The sequence below is a fragment of the Amyelois transitella genome, chromosome 6, assembly GCF_032362555.1.
Source record: "Amyelois transitella isolate CPQ chromosome 6, ilAmyTran1.1, whole genome shotgun sequence".
In the NCBI taxonomy this organism is placed as follows: Eukaryota; Metazoa; Arthropoda; class Insecta; order Lepidoptera; family Pyralidae; genus Amyelois; species Amyelois transitella.
In genome coordinates this window covers 4125976-4144528 of record NC_083509.1, presented here as the reverse complement: position 1 = coordinate 4144528, position 18553 = coordinate 4125976, and the positions used below count along the sequence as shown (strand labels likewise).

At 34.9% G+C, this 18553-nt stretch overlaps 1 protein-coding gene across 1 annotated transcript in view; it reads right to left on the bottom strand.

The window, feature by feature from the left end:
* Positions 1-6519: 6519 nt before the first annotated feature.
* Positions 6520-18553, bottom strand: part of LOC106131139 (protein sax-3) — a 35123-nt gene continuing 23089 nt past the window's right edge. Inside the window, exons 3-11 of the mRNA XM_060944547.1 lie at positions 13189-13515; positions 12787-12940; positions 11553-11683; positions 11090-11362; positions 9492-10811; positions 9069-9402; positions 8612-8784; positions 7707-8053; positions 6520-7560 (exon numbers count right to left, since the gene is read on the bottom strand). Coding sequence (XP_060800530.1) covers positions 6970-7560; positions 7707-8053; positions 8612-8784; positions 9069-9402; positions 9492-10811; positions 11090-11362; positions 11553-11683; positions 12787-12940; positions 13189-13515 — 3650 coding nt within the window. The 3' untranslated portion in view covers positions 6520-6969. The remainder of the gene's footprint in view (positions 7561-7706; positions 8054-8611; positions 8785-9068; positions 9403-9491; positions 10812-11089; positions 11363-11552; positions 11684-12786; positions 12941-13188; positions 13516-18553) is intronic.

Sequence of the window (18553 nt, the reverse complement as noted above, 5' to 3'; positions counted from 1 at the left end):
CTGTTTCGGTTTTTATTATGAAGTAAGCTTTTTTATCTATCACTTGTTTCATTCGTAATCCCTAAAAAATTTTTTCTTAATACATATATAGAGTTTTATCTTTCTAGTTGTCACATACATACAATCACGCCTATATCCCCGGTGTGGTAGACAGAGCCAATAGTTTTGAAAAGACTGATACGTTCAGCTGTTTGGCTTAATGATAAAATTATTCGAATAGTGACAGGTTGCTAGCCTGTCGCCTAAAAGAAGAATCCCAAGTTTATAAGCCTATTCCTTAGTCACATCACATGCAAACTTCTTGCGCTTTATACCCCTTTCTTTCATTCATCTAGCTAGCCTTAGGCAACTATCCTGATCTTTTGTGACATAATACTTACATTACATTTCATGTTCCTTACGGTGTAGATAGAGCCAATAGCGTCGAAAAGACTCAAAGGCTATTTAGTCAAGAAGGAATCTTATATTTTTACTTGTTTCATATAGACTTTAGTGTTGAATAGCCTTTCTATTATGTGTGAGAATTCAATATATGGTTATTGGTTTTCACGTGTATTGCTAATTTTGATTTTGAAAATTTATTTTTATATCATCATAGGTATTTAAAATTGTTGTTTTATATACACATAGAAATAAATTAACGATATACCATTGGTACTTTTAATGCTTACATACTTACACCCATACAAATTATTATATATATATAATTACATAAAATTCTCTTAAACCTGAAACATCAAATTCAGTCGGCATAAAGGAAACTGCTATAACATACGAGCTCAAAGTGCCCCTAATACTGTGTTTAAGTGGGCGAGATTCAGAGATGTTCAGAGGGTTTTCAGAGCCAACACTTCTAAGCCTTTTAATATCGCACCCCAACTTGCTCTTATCGGATCTCTTACATACAGTTACCTTTTAAAAGGATTTACACTCCGTAAACATACGGCGGGTAATTTTTGTTCCGGACAGAAGTTGCTTTGGTAAGATAATTAGAAACATAAAATATAAGACGAACATCATCAATTCTATTACAAGATAAATAAGTACTTATCATTTCTGGTATTCAATTTTGCTTTGGGACGTGTATGTATTATTATATAAAGAACTGACTTTAATAACATTTATTTAGCACAGTGACGGACAAAAACTTTAGGAATAAAATATGCTTTTATATTTCTGAGTAAGCGATCACGTATAGTGAATAATATACGAATTGAATATCAGCCACAAACTTACAAAATTGATTAGACTCGTTTTACTTAAATCTTCTTTGTCCTGACGTTAGTACCGAATACATACTACTCTGGCCAAGAGCTAGGGGAGCGCCTATCGATGACTCATTATCGTTGGTTATCATACTATATTGTCTCATATATATACCATTTCCCATCAGAGTTTGGAACACTCCGTATACTAAGAAGAGCAACTCACGCCTGCATCGCGCGATAAAGCCATACAGACATGCGTGATTCCCTTTAATTCACTTAATTCACACATCGGGGTCATTGTCAAGCTGTAACGTCCTTATAAAGTAGCAATGACGATTGCCCAAATTTAATTAAACCTGCGTCTCCCAACCCTTTGGATGAGAACGAATGGGCTCTAAAGTTCTGGGCACATGGGGCGCAGTTTTGTAATTTTATTAATGATGTAATAACAGTTCTGTCAGACGCATGTGTGTGCCCATGAGCGATAGTGAAGTCGTTAGTTCGGACGGGTTAATATTGGAGGGTAAAATGGGACTGTCTATGAAACTCGTTTAATAAAGTGTGATCGTTTAGTGTAGTTTTTCAGTAATTAAAGGGACAATTGCTTTTATCTTGTTGTTCTTAATAAAATAATAGGTAACTCAGAGCAGATCGCAGTAGCTTGACATTGTGTCTAAGTGTATATTATGTGTGTACTTTAACATGTTTGAGTAAATGATATATAAACACTGTCATTATAATGTCACCTGTTAATTAATTGGCAATTTTAGCAACCTAAGCTCTAAATTAAAAAAGAAATTGTTAACATCAAACAATAATAATCCATATTTAATTGTAAAGTGCATTGACAACTTTTCAAATTTAACCCTAGCTCTGAAGTGAGAAGCTCCAAATGCACGAATAAATAAGAGAGAGGTAAATAGATAATGTCTATTCATAAATTCATATCAAAATAAAAAAAGAGATTGGTTGGCAGACTCCTAATCAAAATGAAAAAGAAAGCTAATCTCTAACCAAATTCTCTTTAATATTTTTCAAAAAAGAGAAAACCTGAATCACTCGATCGTTTCCCTCACCACTCGAACACAGAGTTCTAATCACAAACGTTTTCCATTACCGTAATTGACGGCACCGCACCTTCCCTTCCAAATCATATTTCAAGCAAAATAAAACCCTCCCGTGGCTGTGACACAACTTAATTTAGCAATTAACCCCTAATTGGATTACATCCGTCATCGATGGAGTGGACGATGGGCTGGTCGGAAATAGCACCTGACATTCAAATTTCTAATAGAATTTTAAGATAGGTATAGTTTGAATGCATTTTGAAAAGTACATTAAGTTTTATTTCACACGTATCTTTTCCCGAGATCTCTTTTAGTGCTACAGTTTTGTTTCCCATACTAGTTTCAAGTTCTACTTGTTAAAACCAGCAGTTTCGAATGAGCTGAACTGTCAATCAAACAAAAACAAACTATTCTATCATTGATCCAAATAAATATTTTATTTTATTTAATACATTTCGGTAACGTGAGCCCAAATTTATTTTGTATCCAACTAAAACCGTCCATGTTTAAAATCTTGACTGCCAGTAACACGGTGCCCACTCTTAAAAATATCACTTGAAATATTCACAACCCACATTGAGAGAAGTTTTTTTTTAACTGTCGACGCGAGACCCATTCTCATGACCCGCTCACCGTTGATCAGTTAACTTTTAAAGCTCATTAAAATAGATGGTTCATTCGGATCGCGTAAATTTTCTGCCTGGCGGAAAATTAAAACGATACCCGCGGCGACCCGCGCCCGCCATTGTAAGGATACGTATGCAAAATGGAACGTAAGGAAAAACGTCGCGTGCGACGAACGTTGCTTGGGCAAAAAATTATCGCGAAGGTTGACCTATTTTTGTTAAAAATGCATTGTTTTGTAAACGAAGAGGTTTTTGTTGCTTCTTTTTAGTGGACTCGTTTTGCTGAGATTAATGATGCTAAAAGAATAAAAAATAAATAAAAAAACGACAATTTACTCATTTCGAGCTTGTTCAAAATTTGTGTTACGAAATACTAACTTAACGATACGTAACGAAACGATATTTTTTTTAATAATAATAACATATACAGCATCAGAAAAAGTATGTTTTGAAACACAAAGGGACAGACTGACTGAAGTCAGTCCTATAGTTAGTTTCATCAATATTGATAAACTGTAACCCTTTATTTTGAATAGAACAATTATACATTCAAATTTTGTTCGACGATTCGAAGGCTGCCCTCATAATAATTCAACAAACATTATAGCGTAGGGTTTGTTTCTGTTATCACAGTGTACAGACAGACCAAGTGCTAAATGTCCGCCAATAATGTACTTATCGCAAGTACCAGGCCGAGCTTTGGTTTACGAGTCGCAAATTGAAAGCTGCGGTAACAATTGTCGCGTACCTACACGTGGTAGGCTTTAAGCTTTACAAGCTTTCATTCCAGATGTGTATTAAGCTATTGTCTGGTAACTCTATTCAGTCCAGTTTATAATTAAATTTTAGCACTCTTTTGTGTGATTCGTCGAATGTATTTTTTTTTATTTGTAGCTCTAGCCATTACTGGTTTGGACAAAGAATTTATTTATATTGGTTATTCGAATACAAGGAGCATTTTTGTACAAAATATGTAGGTAAAGATTTCTAAAGGTAGCATTTAGTGTAAGTTCTCAGGAATTTAATATTTGGCTATTATTGTTGGTATTTTAAATGTATATACATTGTAATATAAGTTCTACAGATGTATTATTTAAAAAGGGAGGTAGAAATACTCGTATTGTTTATTTTATTAGTGAGCTTTTTAGGTAATTTAATTGGTCAGCTTTTTTCCAGTGTACTTGTATCAAATGAAATGCTGTATAATGTAAAATATCAAACGAATAAAAAAAACATGAATATTAATCATTTAAATTATTTTATTCAAAATAGGTTTCAAAGAAAAATACAATAATGAAAATAAGTTTTAGATATTTTCAAATACACTCTTCCCATGTGTAGTGAACACGGGCACAAAAATAGGTTTTTTTTTAAGTGGATGTCCAACATATTGGGTGGAAATTTACTTTGACTTTTTATGATAAAACTTTTTTACATAATTCTTTATATTGTGTATGTATATTTGTTACTAAAGAAAAGTAAACTTGTTACATTATTATACTATTGGTTAAATTTCGTAATCAAATATATCTTTATGAATAATTTTCAGCCGTCCATTTAACCATCCACTTGCAATTGATACATTAACTTTAAACAAAACTTTTAAATAAATTTGTTAAATAATGAAATGAGTACCCTTGCAATTTTTGTGATCGTTAGTTAACAAATACAAGCAAGTAAATACGGTATTGATATTTCGACTAAGGAATGTATTGATGTTTAACCGACTTGCAAACCAGAAGTAGTAGGTACCACAAAATAATGGAATTTTTATTTTAGGTACTTTTTATATTGCAAATCTATTTATAGTGATTTTAAAAGTTTGAATGGTCCAGATTATAGAAACTACTCTCATTTATGAATTATAATAATTTTATGTTTGTGTGACCACGACCAAGTATAGGTATGGGGGTCAGATGGGAGATAGTGTAAAAGTTTGACTTTAACCAATTCAGAATCATGGTCTACGGCGGACCTTGTGCTTTTCTCCGGAAAGGTGGGGAAGCAACCGGGACTAAAACCAGGTGTTGATAGTATACAACATTGTATAATAGTATACATACATATAGTCACGTCTATATCGTTTGCAGGTTATACAGGACCAACAGTCTTGAAAACACTGAATGGCCCGTTCAGCTGTATAGCTTTATGATGGAATTGAGATTCAAATAGTGACATGTTGCTTGTCCATCGCCTACAACAGAAATCCTAAGTTCATTAGCCTTTCCATGCTTGTACTGGGTCTGTTGGTAAGAAAATCCTTTTTTTTTCGAAGTGTGATTAGGAACTAAAGGATATTCTGGTTTTTAATAAATGACTTGCGATGATATAGTTTCTAAAATATGGCACTGATAATCTAACAACTAAGCAAGGTATCAAAGTCGGGAAACAAATGTTGAAAATACGTCGAAGTATAAAAGGCGATCAACTTTATTCTTACATATTTACAAGTATTGATATAGGGCGATTACATTCATTCTTATTTAGATTTTATATTAAGAACTAAATATAAGAAAACATGAAGCTTGTATTACGTTTTGATATAAGTTATTTACAGCAGTAAATAGATCAGAAAATTTATTTTCAATGGAAAAATCGTTACAAAAAGTAATTCCATTATAATCTTTTTTTCGTTTATTCACAAGTTCACTGATAAAATTATTTTTATAATTTTGCTTTAAAACTTAATGTTATCGCCCTTTAAATAACATTTTTTTAACTATTAGATGCCTAATACAGATGATATGCAATTATACAAGTCGTGCTATTTATTTATATTAACAAGTGGCTATGTCAACTCATATCACATTATATTACGTAGATTATAACTTTAGTTTTTTTCATAAAAGCTTGATTTTCGCTCACAATTCTTACCTACATATTTGTAGCTACAATTTCTATGGCACGTCAAATAATACTAATCTTATGAAGTGAAAGACTCAAGTCAATGTATCACTAAATAAATAAACTATAATTAAAACCGAAATATCTTTAAGAAACAATACACCGAAGTTTGTTAATGAAATTAAGATGAAGTAGGTACATAAACATTATATAAGTTTGAAAATAAAATATAATAACAAAATATGATTGTTAAGGATTTCTGTGCTGTGCCTATTTCCCTAAATACTACCGCGTCTCTAAATCAGATTACGACAGTGGGAGATAGAAGAATTGCTAACTTCAGGCACCAGATTGTGCATAATCGATTGGCCTGGTGCTCAAAAGGTCAACCATTTCACATTGTCTAATTTAAAGAATTGTAAGACTATTTTACTGATTGTAACTACATAATTTTCTTTGAAGTAAAATAACATGTTATTCAAAGTTATTGCCAAGCGTTATTTTGTTTCAACGTCTAATTATTATTACTTATCCTAGTGATATAACGGTTACAAATTCGATTATTGATATTCAGACGGACATATCAATTGAATTATATCAAATCCAATAATAACATTATAAACATCTATCAGAATTGATAAATTAACATACCATTTCCAATAAGTTTTGAAATATAAGTTATATCTACTTTTTACATTATTCACAATGAAAGTATACTTAGAAGAGCAAAATGAAGAATTATCAGAATACAAAGAAAATTCATATGAAGGAAGAATTGATCACAAGAAATCATTATAATAGTATTATAATACTATCTGAAACAAAACAAATACCTCATAGAAATAAAACTACTTAGATGTTTGTTTATTTCTTCACTTTGTCTTCTTGTATCCTTATTTTAGTTACAGCTATACAAAGACTAGTCGTAAATGTTACAAAATAAAATATATTAAATATGAAAGTATAAATCAATCACTTGTATTGTGCGACACTTTTAGACCGCGGCTATTAGGCCTAATTTCGTTCATTAATTCAGTTCCCACATAAAAATAGAGTTCAGTCTTAAAACATTGTGAAAATTATAAAAAAGGGTTCTTTACACATGACGATCTGTACAACGTGAGGAAGAACTGCGATCTTTCTTTTTGACGTCACTACACTATAAGAAACTTCGGTCTATACGTCCGTTTGGCACAGGTCGCCGAAAACCGGCAGAGCGTGATACTACCGCGTCACGGAGTCCACTCGTGTTTGAGGGGTGGGGGGAGGGTGTGTCGGAGCTAGTGATTGCTGAGAAGGTGCTCCTAAACTCCCTTGCCCATGCCTGAATGAAGTTAATCGAGCTATGGTCCTAGTCCCATCGTTATCGAAATTAGGCCTCTCATACTGATGCTGTGGCCTCTGCCTGCGTGACTGCATAGCCTGCAATTCATCATAACCCCCATCTTCTGCATAAGATTCTTCATCTGACTCATCTTCTCCAAACGCTCTATAAGTTGTCTCAGTTTCAGAATTTTTCCTGGAATTGACTCCGTAAGTCCGCCCTATTAGTGACTGAGTTACTTCTGTCTTTGTCTTGTCTCCTTTTCTTTCATCTAGACTTTGATTGTATCTTAGTTGGACCTTTTGTGTTTTATCTAATGACGGCAAGTCATAGAATTTTAAAACGTTTGGATGCGGATGTCCTTGGAAGTATTTTTCACTATAGACATTGCGATTGTAATATCCACCATTGCTGGCTGGATATAGTTCTTCGTCAGGTGCGTATCGGTTATCGAAAGTATCGACATTCTTTCCTCCCGGCGGAAACCATCCCTATAGGTAAGAATTGAACAATATAAGAACTGCATGTGATAATCATTTAAGGAAAAATTTTGAATGAACATTTGCTATAAATTAAATTTATTTTTCAATGCAAAAATGCATACTAATATAAACTTAAACAAAAGCAAATAACATACCAGTGAACTGACACACTGTCTAGTGTTAGCAACCAGAGTAACGGACGCATAAGCTGCTGGAGAATTCGCCGTCTTGCTTGTATTCCAGTCATTTGCGTTGGCTCGCGCCGATGTCACCTCTGCATATTCAGGCAATTGTTGAGTCACTTTATCGTATTCCGAATTAACTTTCTCTTTACTCTGATTAGATTGATTACTAGACATACATAGTCCCGGTTGATTCTCCATCCAAAGTAATGACTCAGTTTTAGTCACAGTATTCTTGTTGTAACAACTACTAAGCGGATGTGACAAAGACACCGCGGCTTTAATGTTCATCTGTGTGACTAAACTCGTGCCGTTGGAATCTAAAAACAAACAAGAATATTGAACAATAAGTCAATGCTTAATTGTATCAATTCCATAATTCTTATGCAAATCATCTCGTTTACTGAAGGCTTAAAGATGTAAACGCGGAATATCAAACAAAGCGGGGAAAATTGGCTTAAAGGTAACTGGGTGAGTCAACAAACAAATCGCCTCGAGAAAACAAAATAGAAAACATTTACATTTTCTGGGTCTTTATTTCTCGGATTTGTATCATTCCTTTGTACCCCGAACGTGAATGCAAAGTGAAAGAGATCCACTGCGCTCACTAGAGAGGGCTCGTGCTACCTTTCAACTCGAAAGTAATCTAGCGCCCCTCCTCGGCATGGCAAAGCCTCCATCAAACAAACGCTCGGCACCCGTGCCACCCCACGACACCCGAGGAATGTTTTTAATTTTGAAATTCTGATGCCGATTCCACGAAAAAAATGTAGGCGTCTCGAGATAAGCTAAATAACAGTTTATTTCTAAGTCACCCTATCTATGGAACGTGTCTTGAGAATATGATGATATTAATAACATATTAGAAATATTCTTACCGTAAATGTTGGGCAACGCAGATTTCTTAGCAAATATATTATTTTTCCGAACATAAATTATGCCGCCAATCACAATTATTTTGAACAGTACGATTGCTCCAATCAAAAAGTAAAACCATGTTTCCATTACAAAGTCCCCAGCGACTATAGACACCTCCCCGTTCATTGGATATCTGAAACAGATAGAATGTTGACGTTGTTATATGCTACTAGATGTACTATATATTTTTTCTTTTACATTCTTTGGTTAAAACATTTAATAATATAGCATAAATTGTAACACTTTAAACTACTTATATAATAACAAATATGTAATTAGTTAAGGAACAGACCATAGACCACAGAATCAATACTCTTGCTTTAAATAAAATCAATGACGGAGCAGTAGTTAACATAAGAAATAATATTAACTTACTTAACGACTAGTAAGTCATAAAATTTAGTAATATAATCTTACCTTGACAAGGGATCAAGTCCAATTGAACGAGAGTCGATATTGAGATAAACTTTTTGGCTGTAAGGACCAAGTCCCACAATGGTTTCTGCTGCAATCTGTACGGAGTAACTAACTCCTGAAGTTAAGTTTGTCATTATAAGGCTCGTAGCGTGATGCACAGTGGTATTTATTGCGACCATAGATTTGTTAGCGGGAATGTCCAACCAGTTCACAATGACATTATAGCCTGTTATAACACCGTTCTGTAAATGCAGCTCTGGCGGTGACCATTTCAAGTGCACAGTAGTTGTATTCAAAATAAACAATTCAATATTAACTGGCGGACCATCCGGTGCTGAAAAGAGAATACAATTAGTAAACCATTTAAAGGCAATGTGATCATGATCAGCAGTATTAAAATTTCTATTTCATATAAATATTTACCATCATCCAAAGTTTGAGCCACCCTAGAATTGGACGGCTTTCCTTCAAATCCCTTATAAAAAGGAATGAGGAAAAACTCGTATTTTGTATATTTTCTCAAAGAAGTTATTTCATATCCAGATACGTCGTTGGAATGTAGAATAGTTTTCATCTCGTATTCGGTTGTGATATTATCTAGAGGTTTGTAATATATGAATAATCCCTCCAAGGAATAGAAGTTCAGTATTTCCCACATGAGCTTTATTGTTCTTGCATCAATTGGTGTAGCTTCAATTAACTCTACGACGTTATCAGTCAAAATGTTGCTTCTGAATTCCGAATTGTTAGAGTACGCTCCAGTTTCCCACAAAGAATATTTTGTTTCTTCAACAACATGAGCCGCGTCAGATACCGGGCTCGGAGCAGACAATCCATGCGAGTTTTCGGCTCGAACTATAAACATGTAAGTAACTCCCGGTAGTAGCGATTTAGCTGTATAATGTGTTTGGTGCACTTTCTTTGCAATAGGTACCCATCCTCGAGAGTTTCTCGGCGTATTGTTTCCCAATAAAGTTTCTCTAGAAAATACTTCAACTTGGTATCCTAAGATAGAGGATGATCCAATTTTATTATTCTGATTCCATGTTATTGTTACACTAGTGTCTGTTACATTGAAAATCTGAGGTTTTGTTGGTGGGCCGGGTAAAGCTGACGCGTCTGCAGCTCGGAAAAAGTGTATGTTAGGATTGATTGGACTATCCACAAGTAGGACACCACTCCATACATACTTTCCATTTTGGGATGAAGCAACGCATGTGTATGTGCCGCTATCTGTTTTATCCAAATCCTTTAGAATGAGGGTCCCATCATTAGAGACATTCCTTCTATGATTTTGTATTAATGCTTCCCCTTCGAAATACCAAGCAATGATTGGTTCAGGTGTGCCGATCGCTGTGCAGGGGAAAACTGCCATCGATTTTATAGGTAACGTTTGGTTAGAGGGTCCGTTTGTTATGATTGGCGGTGGGCGGTCATCGTCTGACGTCACGATTAGTTTCGCTCTGGCAAACGAACTGCCGGCTAAGTTAACCGTAGAACAAACTATGGAATGTCCACTATCATTTTTATTTGTACCATTGATAGTCAATCTGATTACTCCTGGTGAAAATTCATAAGCATGATACTTTCCCCGGGTGGTACCAGGTAATAGGATGGTCCTGTTGCCTTCTAAACTCCAAAATATAGTTGGATCAGGCCTGCCAAATGACAAGCATTCGAAATGAACCACTGCGCCACTTTCCGCATGAATAATATCTGGCCTTAACTTTATTGACGGCGATTCTAAAATTCAAACAAAAATATAAGTTTAGTGAAGATCCATTCTCAGTTTAAATAAAGTATACTAGATTTTGCCAACAGTTTCACCTACTTGAATGTAATTTAGAGACTATAAAAAAATCTTGTGGTCATATATTCCATCCTACATATTGTTAAAACCATTTTTCAGGGCATTTGGTACATCCTCGCGGTAAGATTTTAAGCTTTTTTACTCTAGTTTTTTGAGATACGTGACCATGAACAAATAATGTCGTTTATATTTATTAAAAAAAAAAACTCACCGTATACAGTTAAATATCCACTAGCACTAACAGCACCGACTGTGTTTTCAGCCTCACAAATGTATTCGCCCTCGTCTAACAAATTCACCATGTCAAGCCTCAGACTCCTATCATCCAGCACTTTGACGCGGCCGAGGGGCATGTTTCTATCTCCAGCGGTGCGCCGCCACAGCACATCGGGAAGAGGGTCTCCACCCACCCGGCATTGGAACGTCACGCTGCTACCAGTATGCGCCACGACATCCTCGGGACCCGTGATTAAGTACGGTTTAACTGCACAACGGAAAATATCTCTCATTATTATTAATCTACTCGACAAAAGCCGTCCGGCTTATATCTCAACGTCGACTTACAGAAATTACCAGAATTCAACGTTCAGATATGAATAGCGCACGACAAATTTCAAATAATTGAAGTGGAAATTCACAGCGTAGAAAGCATTCGTGTGGAGAATGGAACTTACTGTGTATTTTGAGCGTGGCAACTGCAGATTCTCTTGTACCCGCTGCATTCCTTGCAATGCATTGGTAACGTCCAGCATCGGTTTGCCTCGCATCTTGAATTACGAGACTTCCACCATCCACTAAATGCATTCTGGAACAACGTTAACGCAGTCAGGGAATATGTAAATAAAAGGAAACACCAATTTATTTAATAATAAATAGATTCCATTATTTCCTAACAAAGTACTAGTAACAAAGTAAATCAAATGTGGGGCGGAATAATTTTAAAGGAAATTAACATTTAATATAGGGAACGGTGAGTCAAAACTATTGAGATTCTTACTTGATTGCTTGTTGAGCACTTCAAAAATCCCCTCTCTTTTATAACTTTGATGTACCCTCCCCGTGACTGTTAATTATTTTTATGCTTCACCATACGTAACAACATGCTCCCTCAAGATCGAACTTGCATCTCATAAAAATTCATAGACAACAAAATGAAATAAATTGCCAATAAAGTGATAACTGAAATTCAATTTTGTTTTTGAATCGATTTCTTTTGCTTTTCTTGAATAAAATTGTAAGGCAAATATATGTACATATATTTTTCTAAATATTTTTTTAAATAAACCTATTTCTTTTTACATGATTTAATTTAAAGGCATACATAAAATTACAACTTTATCAAAAATCTTAAAAGATCAAAAGTCTTACGATCATCAAAAATATTGCGTTAAGGTTTGACTGGCAGAGATGCCTTGTGGCATTAAATCCACCTTTTACGTGTATAAAGTTTAAATGAATAAATAAATATTGTTTTATACGAGTACATTGATTAGTCGTATACCAACACAAACATTAAGATGTAGCAGTCGTTATCAAATATAATCAGACGGTGTATTTGTAATCACAAGGCTATCGCATTTCCACCTCGCCACTTACTTTCAAGAGAGCTCTCGAACGTATCCTCGAATTTGGCTCTACTTCGGTGTTACTACTCGTAAGCTTATAGATCTAGTGAATTCAGGAAAACGGTGAGTATAAATATTTTTATAAAATCATTGTATGGTGTTCTTTCATTAGATGTTTTTTTGTTAAATTGCATATACTGTTTCGAAGTACTTACAATTTACTTAGACGATCACTTATTGCAAATATAAATGAGTTTACGCTTTTTGAATTATTTTTCAGGTCAAGGTTTTTGTTTGTAGATATTTATTCGATCATTTTCAATTAAAAATTCTGAGAACTTACCTAGAATCACCATCAAAATGAAGAATTTGGCCATTTTTCTTCCAATAAACATTAGGTTCCGGAGCCCCTCTGGGTGGCGAACACTCCAAAATAACAGTCTCTCCTTGTGCTGTTTGTGTAGAAGCTGGTTCTAATCTGAATTCTTCACGAAGCACTAAAAGAGTTACTTTGAATAAAAAATAGGCCAAAAGTTGGAAGGCATTTCATTATTAGGAAGTTTACCACTTAGATTGACACACTTGTATACATACATATAAGATACTCGTAAATAAGAGAAATATAAAAGAAATATAATCTACATTTGTCTTCTGTTTTCTTTTTTCATTTGCTTATTTTCTGAATCTACCTTATATCTTTATTTACATTATAATCTTTATCCTACTCTATTAAGAATTCAATTACCTGCGACGTGTAGACTGGCATTTCTACTCCTCGCTGTACCATAAGGATTGGTTGCTTCACACCAGTAAACTCCGGCATCTGAGTGTGCTCTGCCATGAGTCGCTCTCAGAAAGAACAAGCCACCAGCTGGCAACAGACTTCTGTGTGTATCAGATACTACTAAAGCACCACCTTTGTACCATCTTATGGTGGGAGGTGGTGATCCGCCTGCTCGACAATTTAACGTCGCTGGCTGATGACGTGCCACGGTGACGTCCAGGGGCTGTTCTATGATGTAAGGAGCCTCCCCACTCATTGAATCATCGCTTAGCCCGCCTTCTACTAGACCTGTTAACAAAACATCAATATTGCTTTAATGTTTATGCAACATATTGCTTTCAACACAAATACTTCATAATTCAAGTGGTTATTTCAGGCTGCGTATAATGAAAGGCAGTGTCCTGCCCACTGCAATTTCCTGCTTTATTTTAAATTTACCTAACAAAGACTTTAGTGGGCTACGGTTTATTTTAATAATAGGTGGAGTATGTCATTTGCAGCTACTCTAAAGCGGCACAAATAATAATGAGCCATAAACACAGGCTTGCTGAAGGGGTCCCCCAAGGATGCTGTTTGGGACCCCTGCACTATTTTACTCTGTTTACAACGATACGCGCAGATGTTAGTTTTTGACACTCGAATTGATGTATGTCTATTGTTGTGCCCGCCATTATTGTTGCGACGTAAAAATCGATCACCAAAAAAATTTGATTGGGTGTCCGATATTTTGCGAAGTGAACCTTTGAAAATAGTCTACAACTCTAAAGACAAGGTTATTTTTTTGGGAAATTAAATCAATACGGATTATTCTTTGTACAGAGTAATTGTGTTTATTTATTCACGTGTCCCAACATTGTGAATGCGGTACGATACAAGGGCTAATCTATAATTGAATCTCCATTCGATTTGCTATCGTTCGATTTTTGGGAACAAACCCCTATTTTTGCTGTTTTATTATTACCTCATGAGCACTCGGAGCTTTTGTTGTTCGACCTAATTTTCAAAATACATTTTATGAAAAGATTATCACGGAAAGGATGATTAAATTGATTCCTAAAATTCTTTATTATCATATTTTTTTTTTTAATGTTCCTATTCTTATTAAACCAACCTTATTATTCGTAGTGGTACTTACATATTAATTTTTTACCATTTTTAGATGTTTGTTTGAAATATAATGTTTCCTAAAAATTTAATTAATTAAAAATTACACAACGAGAGAACTATGCAATCTTATAAGAATAAATTATCCGTCACTCTTAAAATTAATACTATGTGAGTAGAAGAGATAGAGATATAGAGATACAATATTGTGCAGATTGGAAAGAGCATAAAATATAGTTTATGTTGATCTTGATACGTTAGTTTATCGCGCATAAAACGTTACTTTATTGCATAGTTGTGCGTTAGAGCCGCATCGATTATATTGGGTATTTGGCGGGAAATATCATTTTCTGATTTACCGATAAATGTTAATGATCGTAATAAAGTATTTGGAAATGGTAAACAAATAAATATTTGCAGACAAATAACGGCTGTTTTCTTAATGGAAAAATCGGAAAATTACTTGTCACGCGCGACAATTAAGTGAAAAAAGGCTAGGTTCAGGCTAAGCCAAAAGGCACTCTAGGCTTCTCTAGTACTTGGGATTAACTCTGGTAGGAAAAAGAAAGATTGACTATCTGAATTGAATTTAGAATTTTTGTGCAATTTATTTTATATTATGAAAGAGTATTCCCAAGTTTACATTTGCAGTTGATGGCTACAATTCAGAGCCCACCCTCAAAAAGCGATATGCCAATTAAACGTTGAAATCTGTGCAAAGATCTGACCGATTCAAAATAAGGCATCCACTGAATAGGAAAAAATTGTCCTATTTGATACTGCTAGAATCCAGAATAATTTAGTACTACTACAAAAAAATCATAATAATAGATTTCTAGCCCTAGGATTACATAGAACTAAGTGGCAACTTTCAATAATAATGAAGATTAACGGACCAAATCCAAGTGTTACTGCTGGGAAACTCCCAATCGCCCACGCCAATGGCAAAGGGAGTGATTTTTAACTTGAGCCATAGTAGTTACGTTCTATTGTTCAAACGTCTTTGTTAAAAAAAGTTTGCGAGGGTGACTTCGGTCCCCTGCTAATTTACTGGCACATGTTGACACGCGTCGAAAAAAAATATGATGAAATTCGGTTACAGTGACACGGGTTTCACATTTAAGTTTGGAGACAGACTAAGTCGCATTTGAATGCGAAAATATCAAACTTTTTATTTCTAGACGATAGTTCTCATTAGCCATAGAGTAGAATAGGACTTTTCCATCTCTTCCTCTGCTTAGCATTATGATACATCCCTCCTTCTTTAATGTATCTTAAAGACGCCACCCGTAAAAAAATTCATGAGGTGTTTAGTGAACTTTGAAGTCACACACATATCAATTCTTTATACCTTACTGTAAACAGTAATAGACAGAATTAATTGTTATACTGTACAAAGGCTACGTTTAGCTCGATTGCTTGAGGTTGATTCACAGATAGTCACTATTTGCTAGCCCATTAACATAGCTATAGCCAAGCCTTTATAGAATCTCAAGTTTATACATTTATGAATATCGGATATTGATCCAATGAGGAATGAGTTGTGTTGAGAGAGTGTTCAGAGTAGATAGTAAAATTAAAAACGAACATACGGCTGCGTTCACATAGCATGGAAATGTAGGTTTATGGCCGCTTAAGTAGAACTCTCTTTGATTCAGCGAATAATTTTCTAGTTCAACGTAAACCTAGCTTTGCGATATGAGTCAAGATCAAACGAAGAGTCGACATAAAAATATTCTTTGATCGCTCTTCCACACACATGCACATTGAAATAAAATCAAATTACGTCATCTCTAATATCACAAGTCTTCATTTTGGTGTTTGTGAGCTGAACTGTCACCCCATGTAACTAGATAGGCGTTTAAATTTCGAATATCTAATTCTAATGGCCGTGATTGGCTCCCTTAGGAGGTAATCATGAGTTTCCGAACTTCGAACACGTGTTCAATTTTGAGACCCTCCTGCAATTTGAAGCCTATGGAGTTATTACTCGCAGTGCAGTTGTCGCGACATTTTGACGTAATTGCGCTTGCTCAGCGATCTTTGATAAAATGTAATTATCGCGCATAGAGTTAATTGTAAAAGAAAATGTGTGTATGTCTAACATATTTTATTACATAGCAGTAGGACGTGAAAGTCACGCCTCATATTTACAAACCATAGTTCAAACAGGCAGAGAATGTCACGGTTAATAAAATAGCACTTAGGTTTTATGGCGCAAAAAACGGAACACGCTCCTTTGCACATGTGCTAAGAATTAGCCGTTTCGACTCCAACGGACGCATGGATTAGTTTAATATGTATTTCGTGATACAATGTTTATCTTGTAAGGCGTTCTTCTAATGCACGAAGGAACAAATTGTTGACACAGTGTCATCTTTCATAGGGTCCGACATACCTGCGACGAATGAGGGCAACAGGACGATTGAAACAAAATATTTTAATCAACGGAAAGTGAGCTTTGTAGAGTATGTAAGAGAGTGTATTATTGAATAGGAGGAAAGGTGATGTTGGTTGAAAATTGTAGCGATTTCAATGTAGTTGGCGGAAAGACGTTGGTGACAGTCGCATCATTTCTTTTGCTTTGTTATGACTTGGCGCGTGGACAGATGAAATAACAGACCAATATGACCGATATGATACTACCAATCTTAGCGTTCACCTTATTACTTTTATTATTTTAATGACAAGATCTACTGTGATACCCTATGATGACTATTACAAAGGTAATATGGAATGACATATCTTAATTTGACAAACTGTAATTAATATTTAATCAGTTGGTTGTATATCCCTACTATACTTATGTTATAAATGAGAGAATCCATCTGTTCCGCTTTCACAGCTAAACCACTATTTGAATGAAACTTGGCACAGATATGGAATAAAACTTTGAGAGTTACATAGGCTTCTGCTGCTTTTTGCAAAAGATACTTCGTTATAAAGGTTCTCTGGAGGAAAAATGTGTTTTATATTTATTGTCTATTTACGTGGGCGGTAAAAGCTAGACGTATTATTTACAGCATATATATTGCAACGCGATATTATTGACTATTTATATCAATCAATACAAGCCTAGTTTTCAAATATCACTTCCGAAAACATTATACCAATTGTAAGATCAGTATTCAAACATCCAAGATACACAACAACAACAAAAAAATAGTTTGCAAACTAAAAGTTATCTGATCGGAGATCCTTCGGAACGATGTCGGCCGTTTTTGGCGATGTCCCTTAGCGATACCATTGATATTAGCGGAACGTCTAACATCTATATTAAGACTGGCATTATGTAGAATTTATCTGATCAGAACAGAAAAGAAAACACAAAGACTCCTTAGGTTTTTTTGAAAAAGAGTTGAAATACCGCGGCGTAATTTCAAACACTTCCGCCCAAAACACTAAATTACACGTTTTAAATTTCGAACGCATAAATGTCCTGCTTCGACGCAAGGGTCGTATGTGCGTTTGTATTCATAAAAGTCACAGTCCTGTTTAAATCAAGATTCGAGATATCGGACCATTTTTCAATTCATTCTTTAATACAATGACATGCACTATACTAGTGTCTATTGTAAACTATCGCCCCGAGCAATCGACTCTGTTTATTTTTATTATTCTTTTTTACTACATTTTACGCAGCATCCATCACGCATTAGGCACAAAAGATAGGCGTCGTTTAACATTAGCTTAACTTCTTTACGCTTTGATAACCGCCAGGGGTGCCAGTTTTTTGTGACTCGACGCATGCTCGACCACAGTGTATAATAATTCAATCCAACTGACTTTGTCAACTGGGGGACCGACGTTGTCCAGACATGGAATTTTTGTAGGATGTGCCGTATTGATTGTAAAATATATGCCATAGGCAGATGTGGGACAACGCATGTGTGTTTTGTTATCCTAATGAGTAGTGTCAATAAGTTACGCTTTCCTCCATTCAGTAGGCCCCGGGGAGTACCTTAACGCTAACGCTGTTTATTTGTTAGACATGGTTTTTACACCACTAAAATCTCCATAACAAATTATATGTTTTTTTAAAGATGTTTGTTTATCTTAATGAAAAACGCAGTTGTGATATTTTTACCACACGAAATATGTTCAAAGTTGTTCTATTTTAATTTTTTTATTTTCTTGGAGCTCAGTTCTTTTGATATCAGAGTAGAGATTGCGCGACTGCAAAAACTAAAATAACAAGAGAACGAGACAAGTGACGGGCGAG